The sequence below is a fragment of the Lampris incognitus genome, chromosome 19 (assembly GCF_029633865.1).
Source record: "Lampris incognitus isolate fLamInc1 chromosome 19, fLamInc1.hap2, whole genome shotgun sequence".
Taxonomy (NCBI): Eukaryota; Metazoa; Chordata; class Actinopteri; order Lampriformes; family Lampridae; genus Lampris; species Lampris incognitus.
Genome location: NC_079229.1, coordinates 1,324,680 through 1,340,457, shown reverse-complemented (window position 1 = coordinate 1,340,457; position 15,778 = coordinate 1,324,680). Strand labels below are relative to the sequence as shown.

Here is a 15,778-nt window from a genome sequence, read left to right as displayed (position 1 = left end):
CTTGTTAGAGAAGAGAACAGCTCACAATAGTCATTAGCCATAATCAATTAAGTCATCAATTCGTCATAATATATATTCTGTAATCTATACTCGATAATCTCGTCGGCAGAACAGTGGTTGGTAAATTCATTGAGACAGAAAACCAACCCACCATCCAGTACAGGTTGTGAAGCACTCAACAAAAGGCAACTAATTGTAAACTAAGGCAAAAAGATGAGTTTTAAGTTTGGATTTAAAGACTCAACAGACTCTGATGGTCTGATGGCAGCAGGCAGGTTATTCCACAACAATGGAGCCCGATAGGAAAAGGCCCTGCTGCCACCAGCTGACTTCTTTTTAACTTGGGGTACACACAGGAGCCCTGTATTTTGAGAACAAAGTGCTCGAGATGGCATGTAAGGTTTAAGGAGATCAGACAGGTAGGATGGAGCAAGCCCATTTAGGATTTTATAAGTCAGCAGAAGCACCTTGTATTCTGATCTAACATGGATAGGAAGCCAATGAAGGGAGGCAAGAATTGGTGTAATATGGTCAAATGTCCTAGTTTTAGTTAGGATTCTAGCTGCAGCATTCTGAACCATCTGAAGACTTTTAGTACTAGAACGTGGCAGACCTGAGAACAGAACATTACAGTAATCAAGTCTGGATGAAACAAATACATGTAGAGTCTCTGTGTCAGCCATGGAGAGAAACGACCGAATTTTAGCTATGTTATGTAAGTGAAAAAAGGCAGTCTTGGTGATTTCTTTAATGTACTTATCAAAGGAAAGGCTGGGATCAAACGTTAACACCAAGATTTTTGGCTGCCACACTTTGTGAAACCACAGAGTTGTCGATTGTTTTCGTTACTTGATCAAATTGGTGTCTGTGTCTAGCAGGGCCAATGACCAGCATCTCGGTTTTATCTGAATTTAAAAGCAGAAAGTTAAGTGACATCCAGTTTTTCACAGTAGCCAAGCAGGCCTCTAAATTAGTGATTTGAGTATGATCATCAGCCCTTATAGGCACATACAGCTGAGTATCATCAGCATAGCAATGGAAATTTATTCCACAACTGCGTATAATTTGGCCAAGAGGTGTAATGAAAAGAGAAAAGTAGAGGGCCAAGTACTGAGCCCTGAGGCACACCATATTTAATGTCAGAAAATTTTGATATAATATTATTGTAGCAGACACAATGTGTTCTTCCAGATAAGTAGGCCTTAAGCCAAGAGAGAGCTAAGCCAGAGACACCAAAATTACAATTTAATCTATCTAAAAGTATACAGTGATCAATGGTGTCAAAGGCTGCACTGAGGTCCAGTAGTAGAAGCACAGAAGTGGAATCAGAGTCGATAGCCAGTAGAAGATCATTTACCACTCTGGTCAGAGCAGTTTCAGTGGAATGACAGGGCCTGAAAGCCGACTGAAAAGGTTCATATAGATCGTTTTCTTTTATATGGGTCAAAAGTTGTTTATACACAACTCTCTCTAGTACTTTAGAGAAAAATGGAAGATTACAGACTGGTCAATAGTTATTAAGAGACCCTAGGTCAAGGTGCGGTTTTTTAAGTAGAGGTTTAACCACAGCTGTCTTAGAACTGCTGGGAACAATGCCAGTAGTAAGAGATAAATTAACAATGTCTAGCATTGTAGGTCCAAGAAAAGGCCAGACATCTTTAAAAAGTTTTTCTGGTAAGGAATCAAGTAGGCAAGCAGTTGGTTTAGAAGCTGACACGAACTTAGTCAAAGTATCAAGAGAGATAGTCTCAAAAGCTGTAATAACTGGAACTGACAGTGACTCATTGTGTAGATATGAATTTAGTACGACAGGATCTGCAGGAGTAGATGGAGTTGAAGAACTAATTTTGTTTAAGATCTCATCAAACTTAATGCAGAAAAAAATCTAGAAATTCATGGGCTGTGAATGGTGAGCAGTTAATAGACGACTGCTTTTTAGTAAGTTTAAATACAGTGAGAGAGATATGATGTTTTTGCAGTAGATAAAGCACGCTTGTATTTCAATAAACAATCGTGCCACGATAGGTAAAAAACTTCCAATTTTGATTTTCGCCATTTACGTTCCAGTCTCCTGCAGGTCTGCTTAAGAGCACGTGTCTCATCATTAAACCAGGGTGTAGGCCTCCGTAGTTGCCTAACTCTGGTAGTGAGAGGTGCAACTGAATCGAGGAGACTAGAGAGGGCCACATTTAAGTCACTAGTGAAATGTTCAACAGAGTCATTTACCATTTGATTTAGTTTCAGAAAATCTAACTCCATCCATGTTTTGACATCCTTTAGACAACTCAGCAAAGCCTGAATAGAATCTCTGCTGTTTGTTTTTATAGGCAGATAGATTTGAAAATCATCAGCAAAAAAATGAAAAGACATATTATGTTTTTTTTAAAATGGACCCCAAGGGCAGCATATACAATGAGAAGAGAATGGGGCCCAAAATGGAGCCTTGGGGGACCCCACAGTTAAGTGGGGCTGCAGCTGAAGAGAATTGGTCTATATGGACAGAAAAGCTTCTATCTGACAGGTAAGACTTGAACCATTCTAGGGCAGTACCTTTAATGCCTACACATAGCTCAAGACGTGATAAAAGAATATTATGGTCAACCGTGTCAAAGGCAGCAGTCAGGTCCAAAAGCACCAGAACAGCGGAGTTCCCAGAGTCCACAGTTAAAAGAAGATCATTAAAAACTCTTAAAAGGCCTGTTTCAGTGTTGTGACGTGATGTGAAACCAGACTGGAACGTTTTACAAATGCCATTAATTTCAAGGTGCATTTGTAATTGTACATAAACTGCTTTCTCTAAGACTTTTGAAAGAAAGGCAGCTTAGAATGGCCTGAAATTAGAAAGAACAGAGGGATCAAGATTGCTCTTTTTGATGAGGGGCTATACTACAGCGTGTTTGAAAGCAGCAGGAATGCAGCCTGAGAGAAGAGAGGCGTTTATCAGGTTTACAACACAAGACCCAACAGTGGTAAAAACATCTTTTATCAGTCTGGGTGGAATACTGTCAAGGGGGCAATGTGAAGGCCTCAGATGGTTAACTACCTCAGATATAAAGGAGGGGGACACGGGCTCAAACTGCTTTAAGACAGCTGGGCACATAGAATAAATAGCAGGATCTGAGGCCGAAGAGGATGGTGAGGCCCTAATAGCAGAGATGTTATCTGTAAAACCTTTAATAAGAGATTCTTCACAGAGCGTGGGCGTTGGCATGATGCAAGGAGACTCACATGGATTTATAAGAGAGTTAATAGTATTAAAAAGAACCTGCGGCCTATGACAACTACAAGGTTTGATAGAAACTGTGTTTTTGCAGATTTAACGGCTCTCTGGTACTCTGATAAACAGTCTCTTAGAATTCCTAAGGAGACATGAAGTTTGTCTGTCTTCCACTTTCTCTCAGCGCGTCTACATGTGCGTCTAAGAGTGCGGGTGGTGTCATTGAGCCATGGATGGCTCTGTCACTGGTGTAGGGCGTTTGGTTGCATCAGGAGCAACCAAGTCCAGTATGTCAGTGCAGGTAGCGATAAAAAGAGTGGTAATGTCATCAGCACGGAGATTACAAGAGTCATCCAGGGTGTGAAGCACAGAGTATTTAAAAGCGACAGAAAACTGAGACGCCGTCAAAGGGTTAATTGTGCGCAGGGAGCGTGCCGGGAGCGTGCAGGGAGCGTGCCGGGGCGCGCGATTTAACCTGAGAACAAGGCAGCGTCACAGTAAATAACACAGCCAATGGTCCGATATACGTGTATGACATATTTCAGTGATGCATACACTTAAACCCAAGGCCAACACAAGGTCCAGTGTGTGACCCTTCTCATGCGTCGGGCCAGTCACCAGTACAGTGAGATTAAAAGAGTCAATAAGATTCAAAAAGTCTTTGACCAGAGGTCTGGATTCACAGCAGACATGGATATTAAAATCACCGACAATTAAGAAACTGTCGTAGTTCACTATAGTCCCCGCCACAAAGTCTGTGAAGTCCCGAATGAAGTCCTTATTGAATTTCGGTGGACGGTGGACCACTGCGCACAGCACGGGACAATTACACCTTATTTCAAAAAGCTGCAGCTGGAAGCTGCAGATGTGGAAGCTGGATTTAAATACAGAAGCTAGACCTCCACCTTGGCCAGTGGTCCGAAGCGAGCTGGTGAATAAGCAGTCAGGGGGAAGAAGTTCAGAAAATGGGGTGAACTCACCAGCGTGAAGCCAGGTCTCCGTCAGAAACATACAATCCAATTCCCAAGAGGTCAAGAAGTCATTCAGCAGGAATGTCTTATTAGCTAGCGACCTAGCATTAACGAGAGCCAGGCGGACAGTAAGCTCCTCTTTGTCCGATGCTGAAGCACCATCCAGCGGGCGAAGGTTCCTGTTATCCACGCCGCCTCTGCGGGCCTGCGTCCGCCCGGGAAGAGGAGCCTCCACCGGCAGGTGGAGTTGGCCCACAGCAACGCCAGGAACAACAGGCTGGAGCCATCGAACCGGAAAAAGGTGATAACCACTGCGAAGGAGGCGAGGTCATTACCATGGGAGGACGTTAGCTAAGCCTTGATTCTCACCCGGACACCACCCCCCCCCCCCCGCTTTCCCCGTCTTCTAGGGCGCTTCCTCCGGGGAATGACACCAGGTATGCCGGTATAGCCGGGAGCAATGGAGGAAGGTTTGAGAACGGATCTCCCAAATTGTGCTTTAACAGCAACTCGTGGCACGCTCGGGTATTGAGAAGCGCTTGGCGATGATACACGAGTGGAGTAAGGACAGCATGGTGGCATGGACAGCATGGTGGCATGGCGGCATGACGGCATGGACAGCATGGCGGCATGGCGGCATGACAGCATGGCGGCATGGCTTCATGGGCGGCAGAGCAGAACAACAGCAAACAATACCACAGACGCACCCGACACGCGGCTCGCCGCGCACACTGGCGCCATCCTGCCGGAAGTCTCCCAGAGGTGAAAACAACCTTCGTGACCTTTGCCTCTTGGCTCTGCAGGGCTTTGTGGTGGTAGCAGTTGGGGTCACTTTCTTGTAGATGAAGCCAGTATTTAAATGATGGTTTCTGGATTTGTCGGTAATAATGGAAATGGGCTCGGTTCACCTGTGCAGGCGTTATGAGTTGTCGTCCTGCGCACCTGCAGGAGGCTTTTGCAAAATGCAGTGTGCGCATTTTCCCTTGGATGTTTTTCCCATTGCTCAAAGTTTAGCTTTGTTTGCGGACCCCACCCTTCGCTTCTACAGAGCAGATTGGTTTCTATAATTGATTGAAGCATTTTATGCAATCAAAAGGCAAATCAAATTCAGATTCCGAATTGAAATTGGAATCTGAATTTGGATTTGTCTTTTGATTGCATAAAAGGCCCTGCGTGCTTTCTCTCTCAGTTCATTGACTGCTGGGTTGAAATTTCCAGTGGAACTTATTCTCAAGCCTGAATATTCCCAACAGTTTTCTACTGTATGTGTTCACATTGTAAAGTGATATTTGTTTCTCTGACATCTGGATCTTTTTAAAATGTCATTGTTCTGGTCTTTTTGACGTTAGTTGCCAGGGCCCAGGTCTGACAGTAACATTCAAGTGTGTCCAGACTCTGTCGAAGTCCATCTTTTTATCGGACTTCACAATATTAAATCATCTGTGTAAGAGCCAAATTCAGGGTGTGCCTTTGGGTCTATGTTTTGCTCCTCCAATTGGTTAATTGGGTCAAGGTGTTTGCTCCTCCCACTTTATGGGGAACACATAGGTAGGACCTCACCTGTTGTTTGTTGCTGCACGGAGGGCAAACAGTTTTCGACCACTACTCACACACTTGTGTAGCGTTTACCTGTTCAATGGATTATTGCCCAAGAACCATAAATGGACCAAGTGTTCGCACAGCAGTTTGTATCGTTCGATTCTACTTTGTTTACAAACGTGGTAGTGTGACATGTGCGTCGATTCGGTCAAGCCGAGCAGTAGCGCCTCCGTGGTTTAGAGCACTGGGCTGAGCCTCCACGGCAAGTCGACAACTTTGCCAAAGAAGCTGGCTGAAGACAAACCCACGGCGTGCCAAGTGTTCGCGATCCCGGACGGCAGCGGAGCACCGTAGCCAGGAGAGTGAGCCGCCGTGCGTTCTAGTGGAATATCCTCCATCCTCCCGGCCGCTTCTCATCTGCTCAGCGGCTGCCTGCACCTGGCTCTGCGGGGTCGGATACAACTGAGCGGGCAGTGGACGAGAAGGAGCCGGGGACCGGGGCATCCTCATCAGGATCATCTTCATCATTGGGGAGGTATGTGTAGCGCGCTACCAACGTCTGGCCATCTGTAGTATGTGTGCACACAATATTGCGTAATTCCGATGCGTCGGTCGCGAGGCGGATAAACCAACTTTCGCGGTGTTTGTCACCACGAGCGCGAGTGGAGGCACGGACAAGCCACTGCTCGCGGTGCGTCTGGTACAACAAACTACCGATGACGTTATCAGGCCCACACGGATGCTTACACTTACCCCCAAAGCCTTCTGTAATAAATTGGACAGATTGCAAAAAGACAGAAAATCAAATCTAAGTAAAGCTTGTAATCTTAGACACATGATACAGGGTTTACTGTCAAATGGCAACGTTTCACAGGTGCAACAAGCTTTTGATGAATTACGACATAAGGTGTACACATGATTCTTTCATGTCTTTATTGCCACTAGCAGAACATGAGAAACATGAAGTGTGGTTTCGAACCAAAATGCTGTTCGATGACGAATTTTTCAGTAAAATAGAATTGTGGTTGAAAAACAAGATACAATATGGTTCTGATAAAAATGATCACAATGTTGAAAATCAAGGTGAACTTAACTGTGACAAAGGTGGATTTCATGGTGATGAAAATGAAATTAATCCAGAGGACAGTGCGTCCAACATTCGTCCCTCAAACAAAAGTGACACCAATAGGTCAAATACTTCATCAGTAACTAAAGCAGCAGCAGAGAAGGCTGCACTTCTTGTGCGCATGACAGCCTTAAAGGAGCTGCACAAACTGGAGGAACAGGAGCAACAGTTAAAGAGGAAAACGCAACAGATGGAATTGGAAGCGGAGCTTGCAGTACTGCTAAGCTGAGTGTCTTGGAAGCAGGTGGTTCTCGAGTCTCCTCTAATGGCATGAACGCTTATTGTGAAAAGGAAAAGAGGAGAATGAAGCCTGCTTACACCCTTGACCCTACGGTCAAGCCATGTAGGCCTGTTGCGCAGACCTCGCAGCCACAGGATTGGTCACTGGCACGCCAACCACCAGCAACGGCTTGTAGGCCAAAGAAAAACGTCTCGTTTCCAATGAAACAAGCAACAGGAACATGCACGTATGCTCCTCCTAGTGTGACTGCGTGGCCAAATCAAAGCAACAGTCAGTATGTAGATCAACAAACCCAAAATGCACCAGTAGGCCTACCACCTAACAATATCATCACCATTATGCATAAACAAAATGAAATCACAGCCTCTCTTGTCTATCAGCAGAGGATGTTGTCGCTGCCCACATGAGACATTCCTGTATTTGAAGGAGACCCATTACAGTATCAAGCCTTCATTAGAGCATTTGAGCAACTTGTGGAGGACAAAGCCAGTGAAGCTGATTGTTTGTATTATCTGGAGCAGTTCACCAGAGGACAGCCAAAGGAATTGGTTCAAAGCTTATAGCACATGGCTCCTGAGCGGGGCTACAGCCAGGCAAAGTGCCTTCTTGAGGAACACTTTGGAAGCAAGTACAGGATTGCCACTGCTTATATAGCAAAGGCACTAGCTTGGCCAACAATAAAATCTGAGGATGCCAAAGCCTTGCAGGCTTATGCTTTGTTCTTACGGGGATGTTGCAATGTGATGGGAGAACTTGAGTACATGCAGGAGTTGGATTTGCCAACTAACACAAGGGTGGTCATTTCAAAACTTCCATATAAACTCAGAGAGAGGTGGAGAAATAAAGCTTATGACATAATGGAAAGTTCTCAAGAAAGAGCTCATTTTGAGCACCTGGTCAGGTTCCTGGAGAAGCATGTGAAAATGCTGTCTGACCCCATCTTTGGTGATATTGACGGTGTATCATCATCAAGTGCCGTTTCCAACAAATTTATTGTACAGCCAACACAGTCAAATTACAAAGGCAGTAGCTTTGCTACTACTGTGACGCAGAAGGATTCTGGTGAAGACAAGCCACCAACCGATAGCTCAATGAAGCAAGACACGCCATCTTGCCACTGCTGTTCACGCGCTCATCCTCTTGAGAAATGCCAACAATTTAAAGGTAAAAGGCACAAAGATAAAATCAGCCTTTTAAAGGAGAAGGACATTTGCTTTGGATGCTTAAGCACTGGACATATAAGCCGCCACTTCAGTAAATGCTTGGTCTGTGCTGTCTGTGAACAGCAACATCCCACTGTGCTTCACATCAACAAGACTAATACGGAGGAATCAGCAGTTGGAGCATCAGCCTCTCCACCATCACCTGCCTCCCCACCAGCAGGTGGCGCATCAGTCTCTCTACCATCAGCTGCAGTTGTGACGTCTCCTTCTGGGACATGTGCTCAAACAGAGGACGGAAAAGACCGTTGTATTCTTCCCATCGTTCCAGTTCAGGTCAAGGCCACAGGGGGAAGTAGAGTTATACAGACCTATGCATTCTTGGATCCAGGAAGCTCGGCCACTTTCTGTTCAGAAGATCTCATGCAGAAATTGAACATGGCAGGAAAAAGAACTAATTTCCTTTTGACAACCATGGGACAGGAGAAGGTTGTTTCTGCTTACTCTTTAGCTGGCCTGCAGGTGTCTGCTTTGAATGAAAATAACTTCTATCCCCTCCACGAAACACTCACACAGAGGAAGATGCCGGCAACTACGGATAATGTTGTAGTGGCTGCAGATGTGAAAAAGTGGCCACATCTGTCAAAGAGGCTAACGTTGACATGTTAATTGGAAGTAACGCTCCCAGGTTATTGGAGCCTTGGGAAACTGTTAACAGCCAAGGAGATGGCCCGTACGCTATAAGGACAGTGTTGGGATGGGTCATCAATGGTCCTCTGAATGGAAGTGGGGATGTCGGCAACCGTAACATGGCACTGCCTTCTGTTGCATTGAATAGAATTTCAGTTTCTAACTTGGAGCTTATGCTGAAGAATCGGTATGATCACGACTTCAATTAAGTACCGTCTGAGGAAAAGCAGGCGTCGAGAGAGGCTCTAAAGTTTCTGGAGATCATGAGGAGCTCTGCAACACTGCAAGAAGGGAGGTACTGTTTGAAGCTGCCCTTCAAGAAACCTGACGTCCTCCTGCCAAATAACTTCACTGTGGCCAAGCAGAGGATGCTTGGATTGAAGAGGTTTGTCAATGATCCACAGTTTCACCAGGAATACTTCACCAACATGAAGGGAGTTATTGACAAGAGGTATGCAGAACAGGTACCTCAGGAGCAGTTGTTACGCAATGGAAAAATGTGGTACATACCACATCATGGTGTTGTCCATCCAAGAAAGGCTTCTCTACGAGTGGAAAGGCAAATGGCCGTGAGCACACAGAGGACAAAATCCTTGGCACCAAGTGAGATGTCGGAGGCTGAGTTGGCCATTGTTCGTTATTGTCAGAAGCAGATGTTTCAAGACGAGCTTTCCTCTTTGCTGTCTAAGGGAACAGTAAGCCGACAGAGTTCCATCTACAAGCTGGATCCAGTCGTGGAGGATGGGCTCCTGAGAGTCGGGGGAAGATTAAGCAAAGGAGCTATGCCCTCAGAGAATAAACATCCGTTCATCCTCTCTAAGGATCAGTACATTTCCAAGCTCATCCTCAAAGATACTCACCAGTTATTGGGTCACAGCGGACGAAGCCACACATTGTCGGCAGTGAGGAGGAAGTTCTGGATTACGTGTGCCAATTCAGCTGTGAGGAGTGTGATCTCAAAATGCGGTTTCTGCAGGCGACATCATGGAAGGTCTGTAGAGCAGAAGATGGCTGATCTTCCTAAAGAACGAATTGTCCCAGATCTCCCCCCATTTACTAACGTCGGGGTCGATTACTTTGGACCTCTGGAAGTGAAGAAGGGCAAGCCAGCCATGCCACCTGGGCTGTTTGACTCATCCGACATGTATGCGAAACGACGTTGGAGGCAGGTGTAATACCCTTCAGATTTATTCTGGAAGCGATGGATCCGGGAATATTTGCCGTTGCTACAGGAGAGACAGAAGTGGAATGGAAGGAAAAGAAGTCTGAAGATTGAGGACGTGGTGGTGATTATGGATCCTGCAGCCCCACGTGGATCCTGGCCTCTTGGCAAAGTGCTGGAGGTTTTCCCAGATAAAGGTGGTCTGGTGCGTTCTGTCACTCTACAAACCAAAACTAACATTGTAAAACACCCATAACAAAGTTGTTTGGTGCAAGAGGTTGATTAATCATATTTATTTGATTCTCCTGTTTGGGTTGTGAATTTGGCCTCTTTTGTCTTGAATTGTTGTGTCTTGACGCCTCTAACAATTAGGGGACAGTGTTGTAAGAGCCAAATTCAGGGTGTGCCTTTGGGTCTATGTTTTGCTCCTCCAATTGGTTAATTGGGTCAAGGTGTTTGCTCCTCCCACTTTATGGGGAACACATAGGTAGGACCTCACCTGTTGTTTGTTAGGTGTTGCTGCACGGAGCAGCCCCTATTGCCCCAACAAAGGTTTCACCTGGCAGTCTTGCCCACAGTTTGAAGCAGGTCAACAAGCCAGCTTCCAAAGCTGGTCGACCATCATCCTCCTCTCCACCACAGATGTTGTCTCAGAAGAAATGCTACACCTCAACACCCTCACAACCACAACCAGATGTGCGGTATGACAGCTGCGGACATTTGCCGCTTCACTGTGACAAGCAGGGGCAGTGCAACCTCTGTCCAAAGGGTGTGTCAAGATGGAAATGTCAGATATGCCATGTTTTCCTCTGTTTGAATGTAAACCAGCAGTGCTTCACAGCATACCACCAGACGTCTTGTGGATCTAATGCCCCAAAAAACATGCGTGCTGTTGCACAACGACACAGATGAGCAAGTCTGAGTTAAAAGTAAAAAAAAACAAAAACGTAAAAAGTTAGCATTTTATTTGACTTTTTCTAGATATTTAGGTATTTGTGAATGTTTTTTGACTTCTACCATGAAGCGACATCTCAGCCATTTGGCAGAGGCCTGTATTTAAAAAAACAAAAACAAAAACTGGGGGGTCTGTTAAAAAAACAAACAAACATTGATTGTTGTTATTGTTGCCCCAGGGCAATGAAAAAATGCAAAGAACAAAAAAAATCATTGCCTTTTTTCTTAGGGGGGGGGCCTTGGGGGACATTTCAAACAAGGTTGTAAAGTCATTAATCGGAACAGACAAAGCAAAAAGCAGTTTCCCAGCAGGAGGGCTGCTGCTGTTAACGTGTTTCTGGCATTGATACCATATGAGAACACACGAGATCATATGAGAACACGAGATCATATGAGATCATATGAGAACACATGAGAACACGAGAACATATGAGCTCATATGAGAACATATGAGAACACATGAGATCATATGAGAACATATGAGAACACATGATAACACGAGAACATATGAGCTCATATGAGAACATACGAGAACACATGAGATCATATGAGAACACATGATAACACGAGAACATATGAGATCATATGAGAACACATGAGATCATATGAGAACACATGATAACACGAGAACATATGAGATCATATGAGAACACGAGAACATATGAGAACACAAGAACATATGAGATCATATGAGAACACATGAGCACATATGAGAACACGAGAACACGAGATCATATGAGAACATATGAGAACACATGATAACACGAGAACATATGAGATCATATGAGAACACGAGAACATATGAGAACACAAGAACATATGAGATCATATGAGAACACATGAGCACATATGAGAACACGAGAACATATGAGATCATATGAGAACACATGATAACACGAGAACATATGAGATCATATGAGAACACGAGAACATACGAGAACAGAAGGACATGAGAACACATGAGAACACATGATAACACGAGAATACATGAGGACATATGAGAACACATGAGGACATATGAGAACACATGAGGACACGAGGACATATGAGAACACATGAGGACATATGAGAACACATGAGGACACGAGGACATATGAGCACACACGAGGACATATGAGAACACGAGGACATATGAGAACACATGAGTACATATGATAACACATGAGGACACGAGGACATATGAGCACACACGAGGACATATGAGAACACATGAGGACATATGAGAACACATGAGGACATATGAGAACACATGAGGACACGAGGACATATGAGCACACACGAGGACATATGAGAACACATGAGGACATATGAGAACACATGAGGACATATGAGAACACATGAGGACACGAGGACATATGAGCACACACGAGGACATATGAGAACACATGAGGACATATGAGAACACATGAGTACATATGCGAACAGGGTTGCTGGTGTTCCCTTGGACTAGGCATCTTTCTTATAGAGTTTAACTTCTAACTTGTGTACACACACACACACACACACACACACACACACCCAGCCTGCTTACTAAACACGCTGTGCTTTATTAAACAGCAAGTTGTTTTGTTGACAATTCTAGCTGACACATTAATTTATTCATTCTGTGGATAATTTATTCATTCTGTGGATAATGTATTTCTACTGTCCGCGGACTAGTGAAGCGGTAGTAAATGCGTGCTGAGCAGTAAATAAGTTCGGGCTGTGTTGTGTTGAAGTACAACATCTCTTTGTAAGATAACAACGAACAGAAGCTATGGACACGTGCCACACGACAGGGGGATACTTGCTAATGCAAATCTATAAGTTACACAACACACAGTGTGGAGACGAGGCCCACACGCCGTCTCCGCTTTTGTTCCTCCTGTCAGTGTGGTTGATGCTGACGGCTTCCGTTGGCATCAGTACCACGTGGCAAGGTTGACCCGTTCTGCACCCGTTCGGGTTTCTCTGTGGGACATTCAGTCGTTCTGGAACCGTGTTGAATAAAAAGTAGTAAACAAGTCACGAGGTTAAGTGCTAGTTAACCAGTCATACAGTCACACGTCACAGGTCACCAAACACAAGTTAGCGGTCAGCCGGTCACGTGCCAGTCTAGTATTTATTTTGTTTGTCAATTAGAATACAAGTGTATGATAAAAGGAGTAAATGCGAACAAATGAACTTGAAAGTACTGAACACAACTACGCTATCCCCTCAGCCTGCTCCATTTCCTCCCTCATGACGTCACTTCCCGTATCGTAACCTTTTCTGTCTCTTTTAGTTGCCAATGAGGCCGGAAGAGACAACCGGCGGCCGCTGGCTCGCTTCACACGTGAGTTGATCTGCTCCCCTCTCCTCCTCCTCCTCCTCCTCCTCCTCTCTTTCATTGCATATCACTTCATCCCGGGTACACGAGGCACGACCCGGAAGCAGACTGTGACCTGCACCTGTTTAACGACAACTACTGCAACCCCACTACGCCTCTTTTCAGTCTTGAAAGTAAGCTGTAATATACAATTTGTCGCTAGAGGGCAGTGTAGCGCAGGTAATGCGCAACACAGACATTCACAACATGGGATCAGATGCATTTGAAGCGAGCAGTTTTCCTCTCACAAAACATAGCATTGATATAGTGTTGATATAGCGTTGATATAGCATTGATATAGGGTTGATATAGTGTTAATATAGTCTTGATATAGTCTTGATATAGTGTTAATATAGTCTTGATATAGTCTTGATATAGTGTTAATATAGTCTTGATATAGCGTTGATATAGCATTGATATAGGGTTGATATAGTGTTAATATAGTCTTGATATAGTCTTGATATAGTGTTAATATAGCATTGATATAGGGTTGATATAGCGTTGATATAGTCTTGATATAGTCTTGATATAGTGTTGATATAGTCTTGATATAGTGTTAATATAGTCTTGATATAGCATTGATATAGTGTTGATATAGCGTTGATATAGCATTGATATAGGGTTGATATAGTGTTAATATAGTCTTGATATAGTCTTGATATAGTGTCAATATAGTCTTGATATAGCGTTGATATAGTGTTGATATTGTGTTGATATAGTCTTGATATAGTGTTAATATAGTCTTGATATAGCATTGATATAGTCTTGATATAGTGTTAATATAGTCTTGATATAGTGTTGATATAGTCTTGATATAGTCTTGATATAGTGTTAATATAGTCTTGATATAGTGTTGATATAGCGTTGATATAGTGTTGATATAGTCTTGATATAGCATTGATATAGTCTTGATATAGTCTTGATATAGCGTTGATATAGCGTTGATATAGCATTGATATAGTGTTGATATAGTGTTGATATATCGTTGATATAGTGTTGATATAGTCGAACTGATTTCACAAAAACACGTTAACAAGGCGAGGGTGTAAGGACAGGATGTTGTGCTGCTGTAAAGCTGAGGCAACTTTGTAATCTCGCATCAGATAAGGACCACCCCCCTAAACCCCTTAACAGGGAGAAAACATACGAAAAAAACTCAGGGAGAGCAACAGGTCATACAGGTTATACAGATCATACAGGTCATACAGGTCATAAAGGTTATACAGGTCATACAGGTTATACAGGTTATATAGATTATACAGGTTATACAGATCATACAGATCGTACAGGTCATACAGGTCATAAAGGTTATACAGATCATACAGGTCGTACAGATCATACAGGTCATACAGGTCATAAAGGTTATACAGGTTATACAGGTTATATAGATTATACAGGTCATACAGGTTATACAGATCATACAGGTCATACAGGTCATAAAGGTTATACATGTCATACAGGTTATACAAGTCATACAGGTTATACAGATCATACAGGTCATAAAGGTTATACATGTCATACAGGTTATACAGATCATACAGGTCATAAAGGTTATACATGTCATACAGGTTATACAAGTCATACAGGTTATACAGGTCATACATGTCATACAGGTCATGCAGGTCATATAGGTCATATAGGTCATGCAGATCATACAGATCATACAGGTCATAAAGGTTATACATGTCATACAGGTTATACAAGTCATACAGGTTATACAGATCATACAGGTCATAAAGGTTATACATGTCATACAGGTTATACAGATCATACAGGTCATAAAGGTTATACATGTCATACAGGTTATACAGGTCATACAGGTCATAAAGGTTATACAGGTCATACATGTCATGCAGGTCATATAGGTCATATAGGTCATGCAGATCATACAGGTCATACAGGTCATATAGGTCATGCAGCTCATACAGGTCATACAGGTCACATGGGTCAGGTGCTGCATGGGCTTTGTATTGCCTCATGCTCAGCTTGTGTGGTGTGTAAAACCATGCTGACATTATGAAACTCACTAAAAATGCAGTTATGGCAGCATATACGTATATGACACGTTTGCTGACATTTAATGTAAAATAACTTGAACCTGGCACACATGACAGAAGGGCTGTGGAATATGTGCTGGGAGAGCTGACATTCACACACTTATACTATGCTGTCAAGGATGGTCAGTACCAATACTGTCCGTGACCGCATGCACCAGGTTCTACAGTCCCTCATAGCTGTGCTGTAATGTTACGCACATGAGCCACAGAGCACTGCACACTTACTCTGCCAACGTGCTCCTGCCAGGAGGCTCAACTTCCTGCTTTGATCCAAACACAGCTACTATATCTTCATTTGTGCCTGAGCTGCGGAT

The 15,778-nt window shown here is 43.7% G+C and overlaps 1 protein-coding gene across 1 annotated transcript in view; it reads left to right on the top strand.

The window, feature by feature from the left end:
- The window catches only part of pde1ca (phosphodiesterase 1C, calmodulin-dependent a), a 192,949-nt gene that overhangs the window by 18,292 nt on the left and 158,879 nt on the right, over positions 1–15,778 (top strand). The window contains exon 2 of the mRNA XM_056299337.1: positions 13,324–13,374. Within this exon, the coding sequence (XP_056155312.1) occupies positions 13,324–13,374 (51 nt within the window). The remainder of the gene's footprint in view (positions 1–13,323; positions 13,375–15,778) is intronic.